Here is a 22613-nt window from a genome sequence, read left to right on the forward strand (position 1 = left end):
TTCATGATTTAAGCCTTCAAAGATGCAAAATGACTCAAATTCTTGAAGTGTACTCTCCACCACCATATGTCATTATAACTTTTATTGCTTTTCCACTCTTATTCTCAATTGAGGTCTTGAATTTCTTGAACACATCAAGAGCCGCACACTCATATAATCAATTAGAACTAGCCAACTTTTGCATCTAATACTTTCATTAAACATTTTAGTAAAACAAATTGTTTTATCATAGTAAACTAATAAAAAAAATTCTTCAAAATTTATACACAAATAAGAATATAAGACCGTGGAATATGACATTAGAATAGAGCAAGCTAAATGCAATGTATGAAAAAACAAATAATTAAGCTACATTTAATTGACTTATTAGTTTATTGAGGCAAAAAAAGAAGAAAAGATAAGATTACTTTCATACTCTTTTCCATAATCCATGCATGGTGTGGTGTTTATTGGCACACGCATTTCACTCGGAGAATAGTTATTCCCCATGACTGAAATGAAATATATATTCTTATAAACAAATAGTAATGTTTAGCCAAGAAGAAAACTGATGTACAATTCAAATAGACGTTATTACCCATTTATATTTTTGGTAAGAAAACATACATTCTTTTGATCCATATTGAAATAGTTGCAGTGGGAAAAAAGCAAGGGTTTATAATGATTTTCCTCAAAAAAACCTATCTGCATATTTTTGCTGCTTGCATTCTCATGTGCAAAAGAATTTATTCTCTAGCTTTTTTGGATCCATACTTGCAAGACCTATATTGTCCATTACATTATAAATAACCATCATTGCATCCTGTGAATTGGCACACACATACACAATAGTATCAATACTTGATATCAACTGCAGCTAGCTACTTATTGATTCATGGGCAGAACAAACACGTTGATGCATCTCCGGTAACGATTATAATCTTTAACTTAATAATACTACTATAGTAATTAACTCATTCTTTGAATTAATTAATGATGAAATTAATCAATAACAACACAAACTTACTATAATATTGGGTGCTGCAGGAGATCTGCTAAGGGAGCGGAGAGTACTACCGGGCTCTGCAAATTGATTTTAGGAAGGGAAGCTGGGTCGCTGCACCTGGTTGATCAAAAGACTAAGAGTGGCAGTATTGGGAAGAAGGCCCCGTCGTATTCATGCTGCTGGGTTCCGCACCCAAGGACTGGAATTTACTTCCCTGTTGGCCATGACTGGGTAATGGAAGATGTTCCTGAAGGCGCTGCAACGTTCTCTGAGACCTGTTTCTTCAGAAATTAAAAACCATGTTCATTAATCCATGCTACTGTTAAACTAGCTAGCTACTTTGGAGGAGTGGATTGACAACAATCACAATCCCATGCTCCTTATTGCCATATATATGCACCCACTCAGATTAAACTAATGTAATATTAGACTTCCATCTCACCAGAAAATAAATACATCACTACTACTATGTTACATATGTAGTGCTTTCAGCCCTGCCATCTACCACCAACATCAAATAACAATAATAATATATCATATCTATAACTAATTGGTTCCAATTTCTTTCATAAAAAGGAATAAAATGATTCCAAAATGAAAATACAGTGTTAAATCATAATAAACTTTTACAATAAAGTGTTGCTTAATTTCTGCACCAAGAGATCAACCCATAACAGAAAGATGTACTTTGCTTTTTTAAAAGGACAAGAAAAACGTACTTTACTAACAAAAAGTTAAGTGATGAAAGCTAAAGCCAAGTGAGGTATCAAACTGAACAAATTGAATCGAGGAGTTCTAATTTTTCAATTTTTGTTGGGTATTGAAGTAAATGGTAATAATTCATGGGAGGGGCCTTAAATGTATAATTTCTGTGAAATTTTAAAATGGTGAGGCCATAAAATTAGTGGAGACAAATTAGTTGAGGAAACCAGTATATACAAATTTTGTTTGGTGTAAAACTAGAGGAAATACCATAAAATTAGTGTTGACTAATATATTTGTTTATTGGAGTAGGATTGAGGTCTAAAGCAATGGCTTTAGTGGAATGTAATTGATATATTCAGTGGAAAATATTGGAATTATAAGTAAAAACTCTCTTTCTATCCTGTTGAGAAGTTCAACATTAGGGATGAGTTCAATTCTACTCAAACCTGCACCATTTTAAAATTTGGAAATGCGTTGAAAGCATATTCAGTTAATGAGCACTGTAAAACTAGAAGATTTCAGCCATTTTCAAAGATATAGATTATTACATGCACACATAAGTCCATAGTTTTATCTGCAAGATCAACTACAAAAACATAATATATTATTTTCTAATGATTGCACAACAAACATTGATCAAACAAAATTCAGTAAAAGATAGTGCACTTCTTCTATTACCTCCACTGATTTTTTTTATGTTGATACAGTAGGAATTTGATTTTTGCAAAAAACCAATAATATGCAGTCACTCCGAGATCTTTGATACATCTGCAAAACAAGCCATCTATATCTACAAAATATGCAAAAAACAGAATGTTAACGAAAGTTGAGGAAAAACAAAAGAAAATTTTAAAAACAAACAGGATACTACACACCAGGACAGATGGAGAAAGAAAAGTGCTTAAGAAAAGATGATATAAAGTGTTCGCAAAGTAGTATTCCAAACAGTGATGCATTGAGATATTCAAAGAGACTTTTCATGTGTCTAGCACCAGATATCACCTTGTTTTTTGAGAATGCAAATCCAAGGCATCAATAAATATTAAAGTTAGACCTGAGAAACAATACAGCTAAACTGCCAAAACAACCAAGTGCGTCAAATGTTTCAAAGCATATATGCAAAGTAAATTACAAAGTTGTCATCATCTTGGATTCTTGGGGTACGGATTCACATAGAAGAGGCGGCGGCAGATATCAGCATCTTAGGAAAATAAATTTTAATCCACCTGTGAAGCCTAGTTGCTGAGAAAACTCAAGTATATTCTATACTCAAGGATAAATCTTCAAGTTCATGTTCTTCTAAAAATAAGTGTCCAACATATCACAGATGATTTTGCAACTATAAAAAAAGACAGTAGCATTGAAAAAATTCTTCTTTAGCAAGGCATGCACAACAAACATCCAGAGGCATAATGCTGCATTACTAATTACAAAGATAGACTTTATTCAACACAAAAGCATGTTCTGTCTCATTAATACTACTTTTGCTTCTTTTATGCCAAATCGCTCAAATCAAACTAGACGAATAAAACTTGCGTAGTTTTCTTATTAGTAAGATAGATGAATCAGTTGATTAAACAGGAACCATGGTTGGTTTCACGGAGTTCCATTAATTGTGAATTTCCAAGAGACAAAAACATGAAATTAGTAACTACAAAACAGAGCTTGACAACATAAAACTAGGAAGTAGTAACCACAAAACAGTGCTTGATATAAAATGTGATCTTTGAGTTTTAAATGACAAATGTAAAATTCATTCAAACATCAACTATACCTGCAGGAATAATCTTTAATAAAGCTCCTAAAACAAAAGCCTAATAATTCATATAAAATGTTACCATTACACTACATGACAATTCAAATCATAACAGCCTTTGCTGCAAGTGTTTTTCTTCTAGATAGCATTGCTATATTATATACATGGTATTGATATTGAGCACCAACCCCTCCCCCTTCTCTTTCTGTTTTTTAATTTCCCTTCTTTATGTACAACCAGACCAGCCAGCATTGACGAGCAGACATACTGTTACCTTTTTTCTCCAAATAAGCTGCAGTAAAGGGAGTAGTGACACCCCGCCCTTCACTACTACATTAGGTGAACCACCAAACCCCATACTCAAATATTATATAAATTCTGGTAAAAACTGAAGCAAGTCATTCACCAACTCATGGCAATTCCCTTGCCATTCTCTCTAGTAACCTACTTTTCTCCTCCTTGGAAACCTGCGGGTCAATATTACCGAGGTTTTTCACAAAACTGTTTACCTCGTCTATTCGATTGTGCTTGCAATACCAATCAACAACGGAGTTATACGTATTCTGGTCTGGCCTACATCCCTGCTTGATCATGTATCGAATAACATCAATAGCCTCAACAAACATTGAGTCAGCGGCATAAGTTGTAACAAATGTGTTGTAAGTTACAACATTTGGAACTAGTGCCGAATCTTTCATTTCGGAAAATATCCTCAAAGCCTCCTTCATCCTGCCATTTTTGCAGTATGCGTAAATAACAGTATTATATGAAATTTTATCTGGTTTCATACCTTTCTTCAGAATTTCCCTTAAGATTTCTTCTGATTTTTGGAACTTTTCAGAACGGATGTACATATACATCAAGCTATTGTATGTAGTCAAACTTGGAGTAAAACCGTTCGCATAGATGAAGCCCAAAATCTCATTGGCCTTGGAGACCACCTGCTTCCTCCCATATATTGAAATCATTGCATTCAGAGTAGTCAGGGCAGGTGTAATTCCTCTTTTCCTTAATTCTAAAAAAGCGTGTTCTGTCTCCATTAGGAGATCACTCTTGCTACTTACTAGAACAAGTGTTTTCAACAGAACAGGATGTGGTTCAATAGAGCCATCGTAAATCTCCTCACCAAGTGCTTTCATCTTTTCAATCTCCTTACCATTGGCATAGGCATTAAGCAGAGAAGAGTATGTCAGCTCATTAGGTTTACACCCACCATCCTTCATTTCAGCAATAATTTTCTCTGATTGTTCCCAAAACCCACCTCGAGCCAAGGCGGCTAGAACAGCATTATAGGTAGAGAGATCAGGAGACACTCCAGCTTCCAGCATGCTTTTATAAACAGCCATTGCTTGATCGAATGAACCACATCTACTGTACGCACTAATTAAAGTGTTGAAGGTGTCCCTCTCAGGCACAAACCCCGACCTCTTCAACTCTTTAAACACTCCTGCTACTTCAGAGTCCAGTTGATTCTGTCCAAACACAGCCAAAAGTGTGTTCCAAGTAACAATATCAGGAGAGCACCCACATTCCTTGATATCCTCAAAAACCTTCATCATTTCCACAAACTTTCCACGATTACCATGCATCTTGATAAGAGCATTAAAGATGCAAATATTAACCTTGCATCCCGCAGCTTTCATTTCTTTATAGACTTCAAAAGCAAACTCATCTTTCCCAGCCTTCTCAAACCCTGAGAAAAGTGTGGTGTAGGTAAAAATATCCGGCATAATCCCTTTCTCCACCATTTGACTTTTAAGCCGCAATGCTTCCTCTAACAAACCCCCTCTAACATAAGCAAATATCAACGAGTTATAAGTAATAATGGATGCAGAGAAGCCATTACTTTCCATATCTTTAAGCACCTGCAAAGCCTCCTCGGGGCGTCTAGACTTTGCAAAAACATCTAACAACGCATTATAAGTAACCCTATCAGGAACAAACCCCGCCATCTTAATCTTATCAAACACATTAACAGCTTCATGATATAGAGAACCCCGACGACAACAAGTGATAAGTGTATTGTAAGTATACAAATCAGGAGCAACTCCATTCATTTTCATAGAATCAAAAAGAGCCTTAACACGAGACCACGGCATACCCATTTTTCCATAAACACTCAATATGGAATTATAAGTAATGAGATTAGGGCTACAATCATCTCGTTTCATCTTATTGAACACAGCAACAGCATCACTGTACCTCCCCTTACTAGCATAAGCAGTTATCAAACAAGTATAAGCATAAACATCAATCTCAAACCCATCATTCTCAAGAGTTCGAAGCAAAGACGCCGCGGATGAAACCCGGCCGGCTTTTCCAAGAATGTTAACTATAACAGCAATTGCAGAACCGGTTAAAAGATTAGCACAGCCTTGCTGGTTGCGAACCCAATCAAAAACGGCGAGAGCGAGTTCGGATTTTTTTTCAAACCCTAAGGCTTTGATTATGGCGAGAATATCACGAGATAAAAGAGTGGGATGTGGATGTGGTTGGGTGAAAAGGGGACCTAGGATATTATCGAGTTGAATGGAATCGGCGGGAGAGTGGAGTAAGGTGTTGAGAATATGCTGACCTGAGGAAGAAAGGTGGTGGTTGGACCATGGCTTGTCGAAGTTGGGGTCGGGGGAGGATTTTCCGATGGACATACGGGTTCGGGAGTGTGAGGTGGAATTGAAGTCATTGATGACAAGAGTGGTTATTGAGGAGGGTTTGGAAGTGGAGGCGGAGGCGGAGACGGAGGGTGGTGGGTTTGGGAGGAGTAATGGAAGAGATAGGTTTCCTACCATTTCCATTGCTCCTTCTTCTTCTTTTCGTGTGCGGGAACAAAACAACTGTTTGATTTTTTTATTATTATTGTAACGATAACTTTGAACCAGGAAAAAAACTGAAATGGTAAAGATATTTCTAGATTATGGACTCAGTGCCCATTTAACCTTCCTAAGCATTGTTCATTGCACCCTACACATTACTCTTTCAGCGAAATTTCTTATATACCTTTAAAATTTGAAATTTGAAGTGCGTATGCATCCTAGCCACATCAAATACAAGTAACAAATATATTCGAATATTGAAATTCAGACTCACCGTTTGTTAGCACATATACATAACACATAATACCCAAACAATTTGTTTTAGGGGCGATTTTGAATATTGAAATTCAGATTTATCCATATTACCACATAGATAGAACAGACAAGCAATCTGATTTAAAAATTTGTTAGGATATTAAAATTTAAATTCACCATTGTTATCACAAACACATAAAACAGTAGCAATATCATGTAGAGAATATAAGATAACATAATTTAACATAGATATTTATTTTCACATACACATAATGCATACATAACATAGATATTTATTAACCTAAGTCTAACATGACATTTCATCACTAACAGATGGTTAAGGATGTTTCATCATCGTTAGAATATTCGCAATTGATCTTACAAGTGTCACATCCATCTCAATTAGACTCTTAGTTGCGTAACGATAAAATGCAATCCCCATAACACTTACATTTGTATATGTCTTCAACTCAAACTTATTGAACTTAATCTCCCCTTCATTATCAATCATTGGTGAATGATACTCGATCTTAGTCACTTTTCGATTGTCAGTGTAGTATAAAAAAATCTCCAATTTGAGTTTCAGATCTAAAATAGAGGTGTTCTTTGTGACTCTAAATTCAAAAGGAGGTCCACAAATGCAATATATTTATGTTAATTCATTTTGGAGTGTTTGTGTCAAAAACATACGAGACATATTTATATAAGCTCTAGATCATTAAGGACCATACAAATACAATAATGTATCAGGGGTTAGTCCGAATATTGAAATTCATATTCAACCCATTTTTATCATGTACGAAGAATACACATGGGGTTTTTCTGAATATTGATATACGGAATCTCCCCTGTTAGCACCACACCACATATTGATATTCGGAGATTGGAATCTGGATTCACACCCGACTAATTGAGAGTCCTTGTTTTATGATATACAAATATATTAAAATGTTAATTCCAATATTTATACAAGTAATGTTATAATAAATTAAAACACCTCAAAATGTATCTGAATTACATCCATGAAAATAACTAACTAACATTACATCCAAAAAAACGTGTTAGCAACTAAATGCATTGTAAAATAAACACTAAAATACAATATCGCTTTTCTGATTTGATTCATTTTCAATATCGCTTTACTTGAAAAACTCTTCCGTCATGTTCAAAAAAGCATCTGACTTAGTTTTAGCTTGTTTTCTAGAATGAGATGTTCACTCATGGGATGTTCGTGGTATATAATATCCTAGTTTCAAATAAACTTGAACAAAATATTGTGATATTGAAAGTCATCCAATACACATAATTCGTCTGACTGAATTTTGAGGTGGGTCACTTCGAAATGGGAGAAATGAGATGGAGGCTATTTAGTTATATTTCCATTCAGTGTTGGTTTGACCTTCTTATGAGCATCATTAGTTTTTATCGAATCCGCGGGTGGTTTTATATCTATGGTTTCTGGATAAACTATCTTCTGCAGGTTCTCTTTCATGTGCAATTTCATGTTATAATTAGCTTTCAAAAATCTTTATTTAATCATCTCTCATTGTGTCATAATAGATATATTTAATTTATTCTCCTTGATCACATCATCATCATTAAACTAGAGCTTTTTCTAACATGTGTGTACCTTATCCATGTATATGGGTCTATCAAGTTTAATCTTCTTTAAAATTAAACAAGTACACCGCAGAACGTAGTTTTTCTGTGTACAACCACACTTGATTTTTTGAAGTTGAAAGTTGTGTTGTTAGAGTTTGTTTGAAGTCTCACGTTACTTAGGTTCTCGGATGGTTGATTGTGTAAATATGTGAGGGCATCCTCATTTTTTGAACTAGCTTTTGGGCATATTTAACATGCACAATGAGAAATGTGTTGAATAACTTTATGGAACCAAGATAAGCCCAAAAATGTATCTTGAACAGTTTTTCTATCCTCACACACTTTATACGTAGATACATAATGATCATCATCCAACGATTTCAACAATTGTTACATTTTAGATTTTGGACCTCTTATCGCCTTGTTGTTCTAGTTGCGAATATTATATACTTGTCTAATATTTGAGACACTTTTAGGTTTATTATTTTTTTAAAGTTGGGAATATGTTTTTGGACTGAACTATGTTTAATGTCATGTCGGAAACATGTTTATTCTCTTTAATATTCAGACGGCGTACAATCATATGGTCAACCTTTTGACCAAAACCATGATGTAAACCACAAATCACAATAAATGTCCTTATATTATGCGTCTTGTGGTGCCCAAACAACTTAAAAGAACATTCACCATCCTTAGGCGCATTAACTTTAATCGCATTATCAAGGTGTTTGATTACAACATCAGCGTGTTTGATCAAAGCATCAGGGTGCCCCTTAACAACAACCAATAAAAAGGCAATTTCAACCAACATTGAACGAATTCGAATTTCAATTCTCTAGAATTCGTTCCAACACTATCGCACGGAGATCGGATTGTTAAATCCAGAGACAGGTAGGTGGATTGATAATATCCCAGTGGAAAAATGAACAAGGTCATACGATAATGGACAACGATGGGGCCACATGAAAACAAATCTTATGGAATCAATGAATGGTGTCTTTAAAGGCATACGAAAACTCCCAGTAACCGCTTTGGTCCAATCAACATATTTTAGGATGGCTTCATTGTTTGCAAAAAGAGGTGAAATTTGGAATGCGGTATTACAATCAGGACAATTGTGGAGTGAAAGCAACTTGAAATTTATCAAGGTAGAAAGTACCAAAGCACACACTCATCATGTGACAAGATTCAACCGACATAACCACAACTTCATTGTCAAAGAGACAAACGACCACAACGAGAGGCTGTCAAGACAAGAGTATAGGGTTATGCTACCATCTTGTTGGTGCGATTGCGGAAGGTTTCAAGCCTTTCGTATGCCTTGCTCCCATATCATTGTGGCATGTACGTATGCTCATCAAGATGCACTACTACTTCTATCCCCCGTTTACAAGGCAGAGACTTTACTCAACGTGTATAACAACGGCTTTTCAGTTGTAGCAAATTCAGAATTTTGGCCTGTGTATGAAGGAGACATAGTTTGGCACAACGAGCAAATGCAAAGGAATAAAAAGGGTCGTCCCAAAAACAAGCGTATCGCAACTGAAATGGACTCCCTTGACAAGCTAAAAAAAAAGTGTGGTTTGTGCCGTCAGGTCAGACATAACCGAAAAAATTGTCCCACTCGTTCTACTAGTTTGACAACATAAAAATTGTATTCACATTATATGCACTTTTTTTTTAATGTTAGCAAAATGTTTTTCATTAAGAACATTTGTTACAACATATCAAACACAAACAAGACATTAAGTGCCATAAAGACTAAAACAAGAACACAATATGCCATATATAAGCAACAACACAACTAAGAAATTACAACCGTCAAAACAATTTCATAGAATTCGTGCATCAGCGAGATTACGTCTCTGTCTGTTTTGACTTCCTCCAACCAACAATGAGGTTTTCCAGTTGCAAGTGAAGTGGTTGTCCTTCTTCTCTGGATCCTTCTAATTTGTTCACCATCTTCGATGTCTCCCTCTAACCATCGCATCAATTCTCTCTTCAGACGCTCCATGGAATGAATGTTCTAAAATTTCATTTTCATTGGAGGTTTGGTGGCCGAGAAAATAACGTACCGTCTCTCGTAAAAATTATGGGAAATGTCATGACACAAAATATGAAGAGAATGAGAAGAGAAGAGAATGTGAGAAAGTGTGATGAATGTGGAAGCCAAATGAATTGACGCCTACATGCAACATATATGAGGTGACGCCATCTGATTTGGCGTGGAAAAAAAGTCAAAATGGTAAAGTCAAATGAATTGGCGCCTACATGTAAATTAAAGAGGAGGGGCAATTCAATTGGCGCCTCCTTTATACCTTTTCCAGAAACCTAGTTATTTGCATAAATTTGACCGAAATGTGTGGTTATTTGTTTTTTTTTTCAGTACCTGGTTATCTAAAAAAAAAAAATCAAAAAATTCATCGTGAGAATTAACACTTTTCACCTATTAAATGAATTTAGGATGGGTCATAATTCATAACTCAGTGAACAATACAGAATATGAATACTGAACATGAGGTCGGTACCTCAGAATAGTTTTTAATAGTATGTACTATTATAAGTTTAGGTAGCAGATCCTAACCCTTATAAGTTCTGACATGGCTAAATATTTGTCACTTTAATTCCCTACTTTGTTATGAGATAAGCTGCATATAAGGAAGTTCCTTCACCATCCCTGTATTTTCAAGCAAGTTTCTTCGTCATTTCAAATAACTATCAAGTTTTAGCCATAACTAATGAATGGTGTTAAGAATCCCTCAACCGTGGAAGCCATGTAAATTTATCAGGCTCTGGAAATATTGCCCACTCTCCCCTGCAGAAGCTCTATATTAGAATCAAACTCCAAACTACTTGTGTCCAAATAAATATGGCACAAGAATTTCTCATAAGCACGATGAACGGAATAATAATTATAAGGAAAACATAGATAGCAACAAGATAACATATCCAATAAATACCTAACACAACTACTATGAGCTTGTGCTGAAGAAATTACATCATTCAAAACAAAATCTTCAACATAAGCTTGTCCTTTTATCCAAATACTAACCAACACTAAAAACTAAGGCTACTATGTTGCAGGTCTCAGTGTTCCCAAATATATCAGTACATGCCATTCATGTAAAAGCTTAACACTAAGGAAGACCCTTGCCATCATTTAAGAAAATGAGGACTAATCAAACCAGCAATCTCAAGCATACCAACTTCATCACGCCCTGCAAATACCTTCTTCAGCTTCTCATCACACCGAATAAGCTTCTTGTTTTCAGGGTTCTGCATATTTTAGAAACAACCGCAAAAATTCAGTTAAAACTTATCACTATCAAAAGTTGCAATAGTTACAAAATAAAATATGCACAATGGTGTTGTATTGTCTATAAACCCTAAAATTATAGGGGTCTGCAATTTGAAACTCTGAATTTAAACAACATCAAAATATTCCTCCAAAATGTTTAAGAAGTAGTATCTCTGAAAAATAGCGTGTCTGTGTCTATACATGTCTGACTGACACTTGTAATTAATTACCTTTAATTTACTCATTTTTTTCAAATTATTATCAGTGTCATCGTGTCAGACACTTGTAATTACCTTTTATTTTTTACAAATTATTATTAGTGTCATTCTACATAAAACCCTAAACACAAATTTCATAGTATAATACAAATTTGAAAACAAAATATTATATCTAGGGTTTTGGTGATTTTTATTAAAAATAAAAAACCTTATCCAGAAGAAAAATTAGCAATGAGGAAGAAAGAACCTGGAGATTGTTTTCCTTGATGTAGGCCCAAATGTGCTTGAGTGCTTGGGTTCGAGAAACCTCTGGAAGTCCGATAAGGTCTTGCATCTCGGGGGAGATTTTTTTTGGTTTCATTATACCACGACGAATTTTTCCGTCGGCGGGTGGTTGAGAGACGGTGGCATGAGTGACTGTTCGGAGCGGAGCCATCCGTAGAGAAGACGGAGGTGTGGGAAGCGCAAATTTCTGATGAAGTTGTGGGCGGAGGGTTAGAGTGGATGCAGAGAATAGTCCGGTAGCCATTGAAACCGCCATGTACAGTTAGGAGAATAGATAGGTTGAGATAATTGCAAGGGAAATGAAAAATAAATTCTCTAAAATAACACTATCCTTACTCCCTCGAACGCTTATCTCATTGTTATCCTCTCTTCAGCCCTTTTCAATTACCAAACTATCCTTTTGCGTTTTTAAATTTTGAAACTTCAATTTTATATTTTGGATCTCTTTTGTATCATATCCTTTTCGCACCTCCTTTTTACTTGTTGCACTATGAGAATTTATTTCAATTTTTCCAGCGAAAAAAAAAAGAATTTCTTTTTCCACCCCCTTTTTCCTTTTCACAAGCCTTTAACGAAAAAGTCATTAACGTTCTCTAAATTCAGAGATGCATCTTCGAACTCTCTATTCTCACAAAAAATAAGCGCAAATGGATGAAGTTCCCACGTCTTGCCAAAATTTACTTTAGAGATGCATCTTTGAAGTCACCGCATAAAAACTCGCAGATACATCTTCGAATTCACTCTTTTATTTCAAATTCAGGTGTTTTTTCGGAGATGCATCTCTGAACTAGCGAAATTATAAATAACGCGCCCGACAAACCCCTCTTCACCTTCATATTTTCTAAAAGTTTTCAGATCTCCAATTTGAGCTCGTGAGCAAAATTCTTCCAGTAAGTTTTTCAAGCATCAATGCTACCTCTACTACAACCTTTCCATTCCCAAGTCACTCCATTAACTATATTTGACATTTTTGAGTTAGTTTATCATTCAACTTTTTTTATAGTTTTGCTTAGGGTTTAGGTTAAATAGTTTGATTATATGCATTGGGTAGTAATAAAATAGGTTGTTAGAAACATGCACTTTCATTTGGTTGGGCGTTGGGATGTTAGGGCAAGACTGCTTGGGCGTGTTCTGCCATTTTTGAAACATAGGCTAATTCAGAGATGCATCTCTGAATTTTGCTCTTACTGGTTTTTGGAGATGCATCTCCGAATTCATGAACTGATTGTCATTTTCTTGTTTTTTCCAGGAAAATGGATGCAAAAACGGTGAAAGAATGACACTGGGCAGAGAAACCTAACACGCATCGGTTCAACATGAACTGGCACGACTTTAGGTTAAACACGCAAGGGCTAGGAGGGGAACCGTCCCTAGGCCTATAGACGGGGAATCTTCTACCTCTAGGAGCCGTCTGTCACACGGGTCTTCATCCCAGGCTAATTGAGATTAGAAGGAAGCTTCTGAAGCATATGATGCATATGATAGTGTCCCTGCAGCTCCTGTTGCACATGCCGGTGTCTCTGTATTTGCGAACCCTTCCAAAAGGACCATCTAATACCTTCTTACTCATATATTATAGTGAGCACGGTGCTGGCCATGTCTAGGTCGGAGAGGTATGTTTGTTAATGGTTGTTATTTATATATTTTATACAAATTATCATTTATTGATATTGTTATATGTTTATTTTAACATGAGGAGAAATTCCTTAAGTCTGTTAACCACAACCAGAAGATTTGGCAGCTTTATCAGACTAAGGACCAGTGGTTCCAAGGTGTTCTCTGATACTTCGGGCTTGCTGGGTTGTGTTGTTTTGAGACACGACCATCAGCCATATAATGCATGGGACTTTTGTTGAAAGATGGCATAAAGAAATGTCATATTTCCACTTCCCCATTGGCGAGATGGCGATCACACTGGATTGCTTGCTTGCTACACCTTCCCATCAAAGGAAAATTATTTGATCACTCCAGGATCACACGCGTTGATACCCAAGAGATGATGGTCATTTATTTAGGAGCTGACCCAGTAGATTCCATGATGATATGTGTCACACCCTGTCATGACACCAAATGCTCCTAGACGTGCACCTAGGCCAGCTCGTGATGAGATCCTAGAGAATGAGCAGGTCAACGAAGGCCATGCCACTGATGTTTTCCGATTTGTCAAAATATTATGCAACTTACGTTTGATGGCATAAAGTTTGGGACGTTTGAGAGAGGTGGCAAAGAAGCGGTTGCTCTCGCACACACCATTTTGACCGAGTCACAAAATCTATTGGGTTATTGGAGATAGAGGAGGAGTCGGGGTTAGAATTATGCATACACATTAGGTTATGTGATTTTTGTATTTTGGGATGTTATTGTATTATTTTCCTTACATTGCAAACAATATTTGTAATATTGTAGTCTTGTTTTTCAATTAATGCATTAACTTCTTCTATAGTGTGCGTGTTTGTTAAAGTTTGAATCAAGTTATGTCGTTGTTAGTAGCTTAAAATGGAATTAAAAAAATACAAACTTAGGACAATGTTTCTTCCCAAAATGCTTGCAGAGAAGATTTTGGAGACGCATCTTCGAATTCACCCCATAAAAGGTTAAATAAAACAGCTTAGTGAAAAAGGCGTAGCAAATGGGTCCAGGGGTGTTTTTGGAGATGCATCTTTGAAGTCACCCTATAAAACTTTGTAGATGCATCTCTGAACGATATTTTTTTAAAAATGGGGTTTAGGTGCGTCCGGAGAAGCATATCCGAATTTAGGTAAGCTTAGTTTCGGGTTTTCAGTGGTGTGAGCCACACCAAAGGGGTGGAACAAGAAATTTCCAAAAAGAAAAGAAAATAAATACAATCTTGAACTTAAATACATAAAGAAGATATAATAAAGAACAATTGATGGAGTATTATCCGATATTGATGTTTGGCTAAGAAATTATGTATTATTAGGTGTAAAATATTCCCTCATTTATTCCTTTGTCAATAAACTTGAAGTTGTGAGATGATGCGACATAAATAATAATATTGAAAACTATTACGAGTAATTATAAATTCTATCTGAACTTTCGAGTGGGTAAACCTTATCAACTTTTTTATCGATTTGATTACCCAATCATTAATCTTGATCTCTTTAATATGATTAGATATATCTCATCCTAATCATTAGGTTAACTCTTTATATAAATAATTCATAGTTGAATCTTGCGCCTTTCACTCTATTAGGTTTTTTATTTTTATTTTTCTTTCTCTATAACCTTCTATTTTCATATCTCATTATACTTATTCTTGTTCTTTACAATAATATATTATTTAGAAAATGTATTCCTGAAACTCATATAACTATTACTATAGTAGAAGAGAAGTTGAAAGCTTTAACTCTAAATCATTTATATAATTTATTGGTGTCTCAATGGGTTGTTCCTCGCATGTTCATGTCAAGGTTTTGTTAAAAATCCACAACCACTTTTCACTTTGTCTTTCAACCCTATTGTTGGACTGATAACAAATGTCAAGGTAAATGTGCCAGAAAAATTAAAAAAATTCCAAATTAAATTAATTTATCCATGAGGACTATGTTAACCTCGTAAATAATCAAGTGATTGCACTTATGAATTCAACACAGTGATTGTGTAACAATGACGGGAGTGCGCAAAGCGTGATTTATTGGTTTGTATGCTTAATTGTAAATCTAATATGCTAAGTAACAATTAACCAATATAATTATAAAGACGATTAGTTTCTTTTTTCAAATCATCTACCTCTAGATGTGAACTCATACAAAACACAAAATTAAAACATCGTAACCCCCCATATATCGGGTGCATACAATCACAAGATGACCAGCTTTGTCTCAACCAACCCTCATATATTGAAAGTCTCCAATTGCAATGACAATGATTTTATTTTTGGGTTTGGGCTCCCTTCCTATATGAATAAAGGCTCAAATATGATTAGTCCATTTGTCTCACTTATTTAAGTGGAGATACTCAATTTAGGTTTTAGAGAGAGAAAAAGAGGCACAAAATCAGCTACAAAAGAGAGAAAAGAGGAGAGAATCCTATTTTTCGTTTTTCTGATTTCGTTAACATTAGATCAAGTTCAATTTTGGAGGGAAGGTTTGCAACACTTGTGTTTACCTTTTGGCCGTTGGGATCTTCAAAATAATATGTGAGTTGAGAAATAATTGCTTTGCACCGAAGCTACAAATTTTAGTACTTTTTTAGCTTCTTGATTCTTAGTTGTAAGCTAGTTTGTTTTTGTGATTTTCGCGGTTGTTAGCTTTAGTATATGAATCACTTTGAGACTCTCTTGTTCCCTTATTTAATTATAGTGAATCTATTTCTTTGTTCGTAACGACTCGTGGTTTTTACTCTCATATTGATGGATTTTCCACGTCAAAATATCAGTGTTCTCTTGTGCATTTATCTGTTCGATTTGTTGTCATATATTTGTTGTTGATCCTCAAGATTCTTATAAGTTTAGAGAATTTTGCATACGCTACGTATTAGTTTATTATTGTGTTAATTTTCTATCAGATGGCATCAGAGCTCCTGGCTATGGCCTATTTTACTTGTTTGAATAATGGAGACAAATATAAATATGAATATGTTATTCTTAAATGGTTCTAATTAGAATTTATGGAAGGGCGGGATGAATGACTTACTATTTGTGAAGAAATTGCATTTACTGGTGTTTAGTTTCGTAAAGTTGGATTATGTGTATGATGAAGAATGGAGTTTAAGCATATACATGTATATGGTTTTATTTGAAGATATTGTTTATAATCATATTGCTAATGAGACACATGTATAATCATATTGCCTAAAAAATAATGACTAATAAATTGTTCTTATTGAACAACTTCATAGATTTAAAGTATAAGGAAGGGACTTCTATTTCAAATCACTTGACTGAATTTTAAGGGCTCATTGATCAGATGTCAGGAATATATATCAAATTTAATGATGAAATTTTGAGACTATTTCTATTGCTATCTTTACCAGATTTTTGGGAGACGTATCAGGTTTCTATCACATGTTCTGCTCCTAAGGGTGTTATTTCTTTGGGTGGTATTCTTAATGAGGAGATGAATAGGAAGTCATATGGTATTTCATCTCAATTCGAGGCATTTTTCACTAAAAATAAATAGGGGGTCAGAATAAAACCCGAAGGGTAGTAGAGAAAATTGCATAAGCAAATCTAAACCACAATACAAGAATCTGGAATGTCATTTTTTTTACAAGACATATACAAAAGTATTGCTACTAGTGGAAAAAGGATACAAACGTCAAGAAAGGTAAGTCTAAATAAAGAGATCATGAAGATGATGATAATGATGATGATGATGATGATGATGATGATGATGATGATGATGATGATGATGGTTATGTTACTGCTACTACTAGTAATGATCTTTTTATATTAGTGAAAAAAGGCTGAATGTTTTGGCCAAAAAGGATGTTCTTCCAGGATTAAAGAATTCTTCCAACTTTCAAGATACACATCATATAATTTGATTGGCTTGCAGGGTGACATTAGCCATTGATCCTAGTTCCTGTCAGCACATGTTAGATTTAAGATAAAGAGAATAAAAAACATATTCAAATAAGTTTTTTTCCTGGTACTCGTGCCAGTGTTGGAACACTTTGACAAATGCCAATGTGACTGGGTATAGCTGGGACAAAACCATCAAAAGATGCTTTTATCATCCCTTCCTCAAAGTCACTGAAAGGTAGTTTGAACTTCAATATTAAAAACAAGCATTCGTAAAACAAAATCGAGTACCCGTGGTAAGAGCTACACAATTTATTGGAATCATCGAGTACCCGTGGTAAGAGCTACACAATTTATTGGAATCATCTATGGGAGACCGACCAGTTAGAGGACAACCCCACATTAGTATGGATGTCCTTCATAAGGGAGACACTATTAAAATAAGAATCTAATGCTAACGATTCCTCATCCAACCAGTGGTACTAAACGACATTCTCGGGTGGCACCAAACCTCGACATTCCTTTCTAATCATATATTCCCAACTCTAACACCCCAATTTTATCTAAATTATTTTTCATTTGTTTATGTGATGTCGTGTATTTATATGCGAAGATGGGTGTTTTGATGTGTAGTGAGGTCTTTAGAATGAGGTAGTTGCCTTAGAAATATAGAAATTAAGGTGTGGGAGGTGCATGAGCAATTGCGTAGAGACGGACGGTGTTGTGAGAAACTAATTAGCAATATTAGTTAGTAATTATTTAATTGAATAATATAAGGTTATAATATTAGTAGTATTTTATTATAATTATTATTTTCTTTTAGTTGTATTAGATAATAATAATGATAATAGAATTAAATAATTAAAATAAGGAAGGATAAATTGATATTATCATATTAAAGGTCTGAGGGTTTATATTAGGAAAACAAGGAAGAGAGAATCACAATCGTTGAATCGATCGTGAAATTGGAGAAAAGAGATAACGAGGAAAAAGGGAGAACACGAAGGTTAGGGAAAGGAGATTTCATAGAGAATCAAGAACACTAAGGTAAGGGTGGGGTTCTAACACTATAAGGGATTATATGATGATGGGTTATGATAGGGTTAGGTTATATGATTGTATGTTCTTATTTTGTGTGAATTTGGGGTTTTGTGTGGATGTTGGATTTTGAATGTTTGATGATGATTGTGTGATGAATTCCTTGATATTGATGGAATTTTTGTTGATTGGGTGAAATTCGTGTCAAAATTTTGTAGAATAAAAACTGTTTTTGATGTTGAAATTATGGTTTTTGGGATTTTGGGGAAAAATTCTCTTAGCAGAAAAAATTGTTGTTTTTGGCTCTGCAACTCTAGGTAACCGGTTACCCATTTATGGTAACCCGTTACCACGTGTTACTTTGGAATTACTTGATACTGGTTTAGTGGGTAACCCGTTACCATAACTGGGTAACCGGTTACCACTGAAAGTGACAGTTTTTAAAAAAACTTTGAAAAATCATAACTTTTGTCTCGGGTGTCCGTTTGACGCGCCGTTTGGACCGTTGGAAAGATAAAAATATTTTCTTTAACATGAATTAAATTTTTGGATTTAAAACTAATATTTTTCTGTTGAAGATTTATGCCTCGTGTGTAAGTGTTGTACGAAGTGTGTTGCAGGAATGATGGTTCTATAAATTGCAGAATATAAGGCAACAATGTTTGTGTTGTTTGTTGACCTGAAATGCTAGAAAATATTGTTGAGGGCTTACGCTATGGAATTGCATCAATTTGTAGCTGCATTATCGATATCGCATGCATTCATAGTTGAAAGCTTATGCCTTGTTGTTGGCCTGGATTGACAAAATGGTGAGGGCTTATGCCCTGTTGGTGAAGGCTTATGCCTAGTTATTTCCCATTATCAGGCATTTGAAGAGGGATTATGCCTTGTTGGTACCACATGCATATAGTCAGTGAAGTTGGTCTCATTGCATTCGTGATGTCGTTGGTGAACAAGATTTGAATTATATGATTGTTGGGTGTGATTGTTGAATCTGTGACGTGTTTTGGTATTGATGCATAAAGTGTGAATATTATAATTATGTATGTCATACTTTATCTAATCATTGTCATATTTTCGTTTATATTGTTATGATATTTCACCTCTTCTGTTTGAATGTTTCCTCCACGTGGGTAACATGTAGATATAGAGGATTAGTGCGCTTTTAGAGTAGCTTGGAAGATGTTGATCTTCCAGTTTTTTATGTAAAGTCGGGTCATGCTCTGATACTTAACACCGGGGGATGAACGCTCACTTTGCTTTTATATTATGAATTGTTTTTGAAAGATTTTTAGAGTATTATAAACTCTCTTTGATATTGTTGGGATGTTGGTATTTTAAGTTGTTGAAGACGATGAATATTATATGTTAATCCATTTCCGTTGCATTTATAAAGTGAAGTTGATCACCATGATGATTGCGGTGTCAATTCATCCTAATAAGAGTGTTATGTATCCATTTGTTAAATGTTTGAGCAAATTGTATGACATGATGATGTGACATCTTATTTGACGTTGATTTAGATTTGAATTCACTCTGATTTTTATTTAATTATCGATGGGGAAATACGTGTTACACCAGTTGTCACGAAGAAGATAATGTTGGTCATGAATCCAGGAATGGCTTAGAAAAATAATATGAACCCTAACCTTCCTGTCATTAAGGCCCCGACCATTCGCTATCCTAAAAGATTTAATAAATAGCCAATCAACAGTTTGTTTTGGTCAACCTCATCGAGCCCTAGATCTCCAGGAGATGGCAAGGGAAGAAGTGATTTGAATTCCATGGCTCTAACAACAGAGTCTAATTTGGTCCATTCCTTCATCTCCTTTGGAGGAATCATCAGCACCTTTAACAGAATGAAAACTAGAGGTTTCACTACCATCTTTAATAGAACTTTCTTCATACCTAGAGCTATCACTAAGCATGATATAATTTGAATAGGTTGGTTAACTTATAAAGGGTTAACATTTGGTATTCCTGAGTTCACTATCCCAACAACGGAAGAGGAATCATCACTACTAGGTATATTTATTACATTTACATGTACATTTCCTAGGAGGGCCATAACTAGAACAATGAAGGAGATGTTAGAACTTTTAGGTCATACATATAATAAATTTATGTTTTAGGGCCATTATTTAATTAGTCAAATTAAAGTGATTTATTTAATATAAGGTTTATGGCTATGGATATAATTGTCATGAAAACTACTATGTAGATACCAAAAGTCTTGTTTTTATTTTGTGATGAGTAAAATTAGAATAAGAAAATTCAAATAATTATGACCCTTAATAAAAGGGCTTTAGATTCTAAACTTGAATAATCATGACCCTTCATGAAAGAGCATGAGACTCTCATAAATAAGAGGTTATGATCCTTAATTGTAGACACAAGAAAATATCATAAAATATTTATTCTCTTTATTCTATTGAAAGAGAAACTAAGAAATTAAGAAATCTACAATTAGAAGGTCATTGCCCTATTGAGATCATCATTTTCTCATTGAAATTATATGGATCTTAAAGATATGCTTCTGCTTTCTATTTCATCTTGAATTTAAGTATGGATTCATAAAGTATTGATTATTAGAAACCCAACAGAAGATCAATGAAATGTGAACAGGGTGCTTGAGAAATTGAAAACGAAGGTAGCAGTTAAAGGAGATAAATTAGAAAATGTGTTGGACCAAAAAATGTATAACCCTAAGGAAGAAAGGGATTGATGAAATAGGTGTTGTCAAAGTTCAGAGAAGAAAATCATATGGTGTAAAGGAAAAGGAACTTACAGTATGTGTAAAGGAAAAAAGTTTTAAAATTCCAAGCGACATTTATATAGAGAATCGACCAAATATATATCAAGGGCTCATAATGAAGGAAGATGGAGAGGCGGGAAAGCAACAATTAAATTTTGCCTCGAAAATACAATGATACTTAAGTGCACTTGAGTATCCTAGCAGAAGACATCAATCCCTAGTCTAGAAATCTAGGGCCACGTCTAAAATAGATTATGCAAAGCATCTTAATGATGATAGTCATATTTGATGTACCTGTTCCTTAGGTTATTCACATCGGCTGCCAAACCTCTTCCATTTTTACAAGCTACGAACCTGGCACAGGGAACCTGGCACGATACTTTAAAAGACTTCTAATTGTCACATCATAAAAAATTTAAGAGCAATTATTCTTGACCAACAAAAAACCAAATAAGAGAATATTCAAATCTGATCTAACTCTTGAATGTTCCAACCAAATAACGAAGAATCCTACTTGAGGAAAAAGATATACATTAAAACACTATCACTCATTATTCTCTCATTAACTTTGAGGTTAAAGTGTTAACTTTGTATCTCATTTCCCTTTCCAATGCACCAAAAACTCAAATCCACCCTAATAAAATTTTGTCTATCTCTCACATATGTATCTCTCACCGATCAACTCACATATATATATATATATATATATATATATATATATATATATATATATATATATATATATATATATATATATATATATATATATATATATATATATATATATATATATATATTAACCAAATCTTTTAGTAATCAATGGAGAAGAAACATTACAGTCGTTGTTTATTTTAAAAGGATCGTATCTTTTAAATATGATAGAAATAGAACAACAACAATATTTAATTTGTTCCTAACTAAGATACGATCCTTTTAAAATAAACAACGACTGTAATATTTCTTCTCCATTGATTATTAAAATATTTGGTTTATATATATATATATATATATATATATATATATATATATATATATATATATATATATATATATATATATATATATATATATATATGATAGAAATAGAACAACAACAATATTTAATTTGTTCCTAACTAAGATACGATCCTTTTAAAATAAACAACTACTGTAATGCTTCTTCTTCATTGATTACTAAAAGAGTTGGTTAAAAGCTGTTGATTAACGGAACCTGGTTGAAGAGATAGATACGAGCTAACAAATGCAGGTTGAAAAGTAGCATCGACTTTAAACTTGCAAATACCCCTACCAACACGTGTCTACCTTTACTTTCTATGTGAGTCGATGATTCTGACCCACTTTTGGTACAAAAATTCTCACTATCAAAATGAAGAAACAAAAAGGAAGCTGCAAGCACAGTTTAAACTTGTTTAGCCTAT

At 34.4% G+C, this 22613-nt stretch overlaps 2 protein-coding genes across 2 annotated transcripts; both read right to left on the reverse strand.

The window, feature by feature from the left end:
• Positions 1-1164: 1164 nt before the first annotated feature.
• Positions 1165-6384, reverse strand: LOC131652642 (pentatricopeptide repeat-containing protein At5g02860-like). Its single transcript, XM_058922561.1, has one exon. The coding sequence runs from the start codon at positions 6239-6241 to the stop codon at positions 3857-3859; it is 2385 nt and encodes a 794-aa protein (XP_058778544.1). The 5' UTR covers positions 6242-6384; the 3' UTR covers positions 1165-3856.
• A 4613-nt stretch (positions 6385-10997) lies between these two features.
• On the reverse strand, positions 10998-12259 carry LOC131647167 (upstream activation factor subunit UAF30-like). Its single transcript, XM_058917080.1, has 2 exons — positions 11880-12259; positions 10998-11392 (listed from the first exon to the last, which is right to left on the reverse strand). The coding sequence occupies exons 1-2, from the start codon at positions 12171-12173 to the stop codon at positions 11273-11275; spliced, it is 414 nt and encodes a 137-aa protein (XP_058773063.1). The 5' UTR covers positions 12174-12259; the 3' UTR covers positions 10998-11272.
• Positions 12260-22613: the final 10354 nt, after the last annotated feature.

The sequence above is a fragment of the Vicia villosa genome, linkage group LG2, assembly GCF_029867415.1.
Source record: "Vicia villosa cultivar HV-30 ecotype Madison, WI linkage group LG2, Vvil1.0, whole genome shotgun sequence".
Taxonomy (NCBI): domain Eukaryota; kingdom Viridiplantae; phylum Streptophyta; class Magnoliopsida; order Fabales; family Fabaceae; genus Vicia; species Vicia villosa.

Coding starts and splice junctions, on each gene's coding strand:
- LOC131652642 (XM_058922561.1), bottom strand. CDS start 6,241: ATGGAAATGGTAGGAAACCTATCTCTTCCATTACTCCTCCCAAACCCA.
- LOC131647167 (XM_058917080.1), bottom strand. CDS start 12,173: ATGGCGGTTTCAATGGCTACCGGACTATTCTCTGCATCCACTCTAACC. Junction 11,393..11,879: donor TCAAGGAAAACAATCTCCAG/GTTCTTTCTTCC, acceptor TAAAATATGCAG/AACCCTGAAAACAAGAAGCT.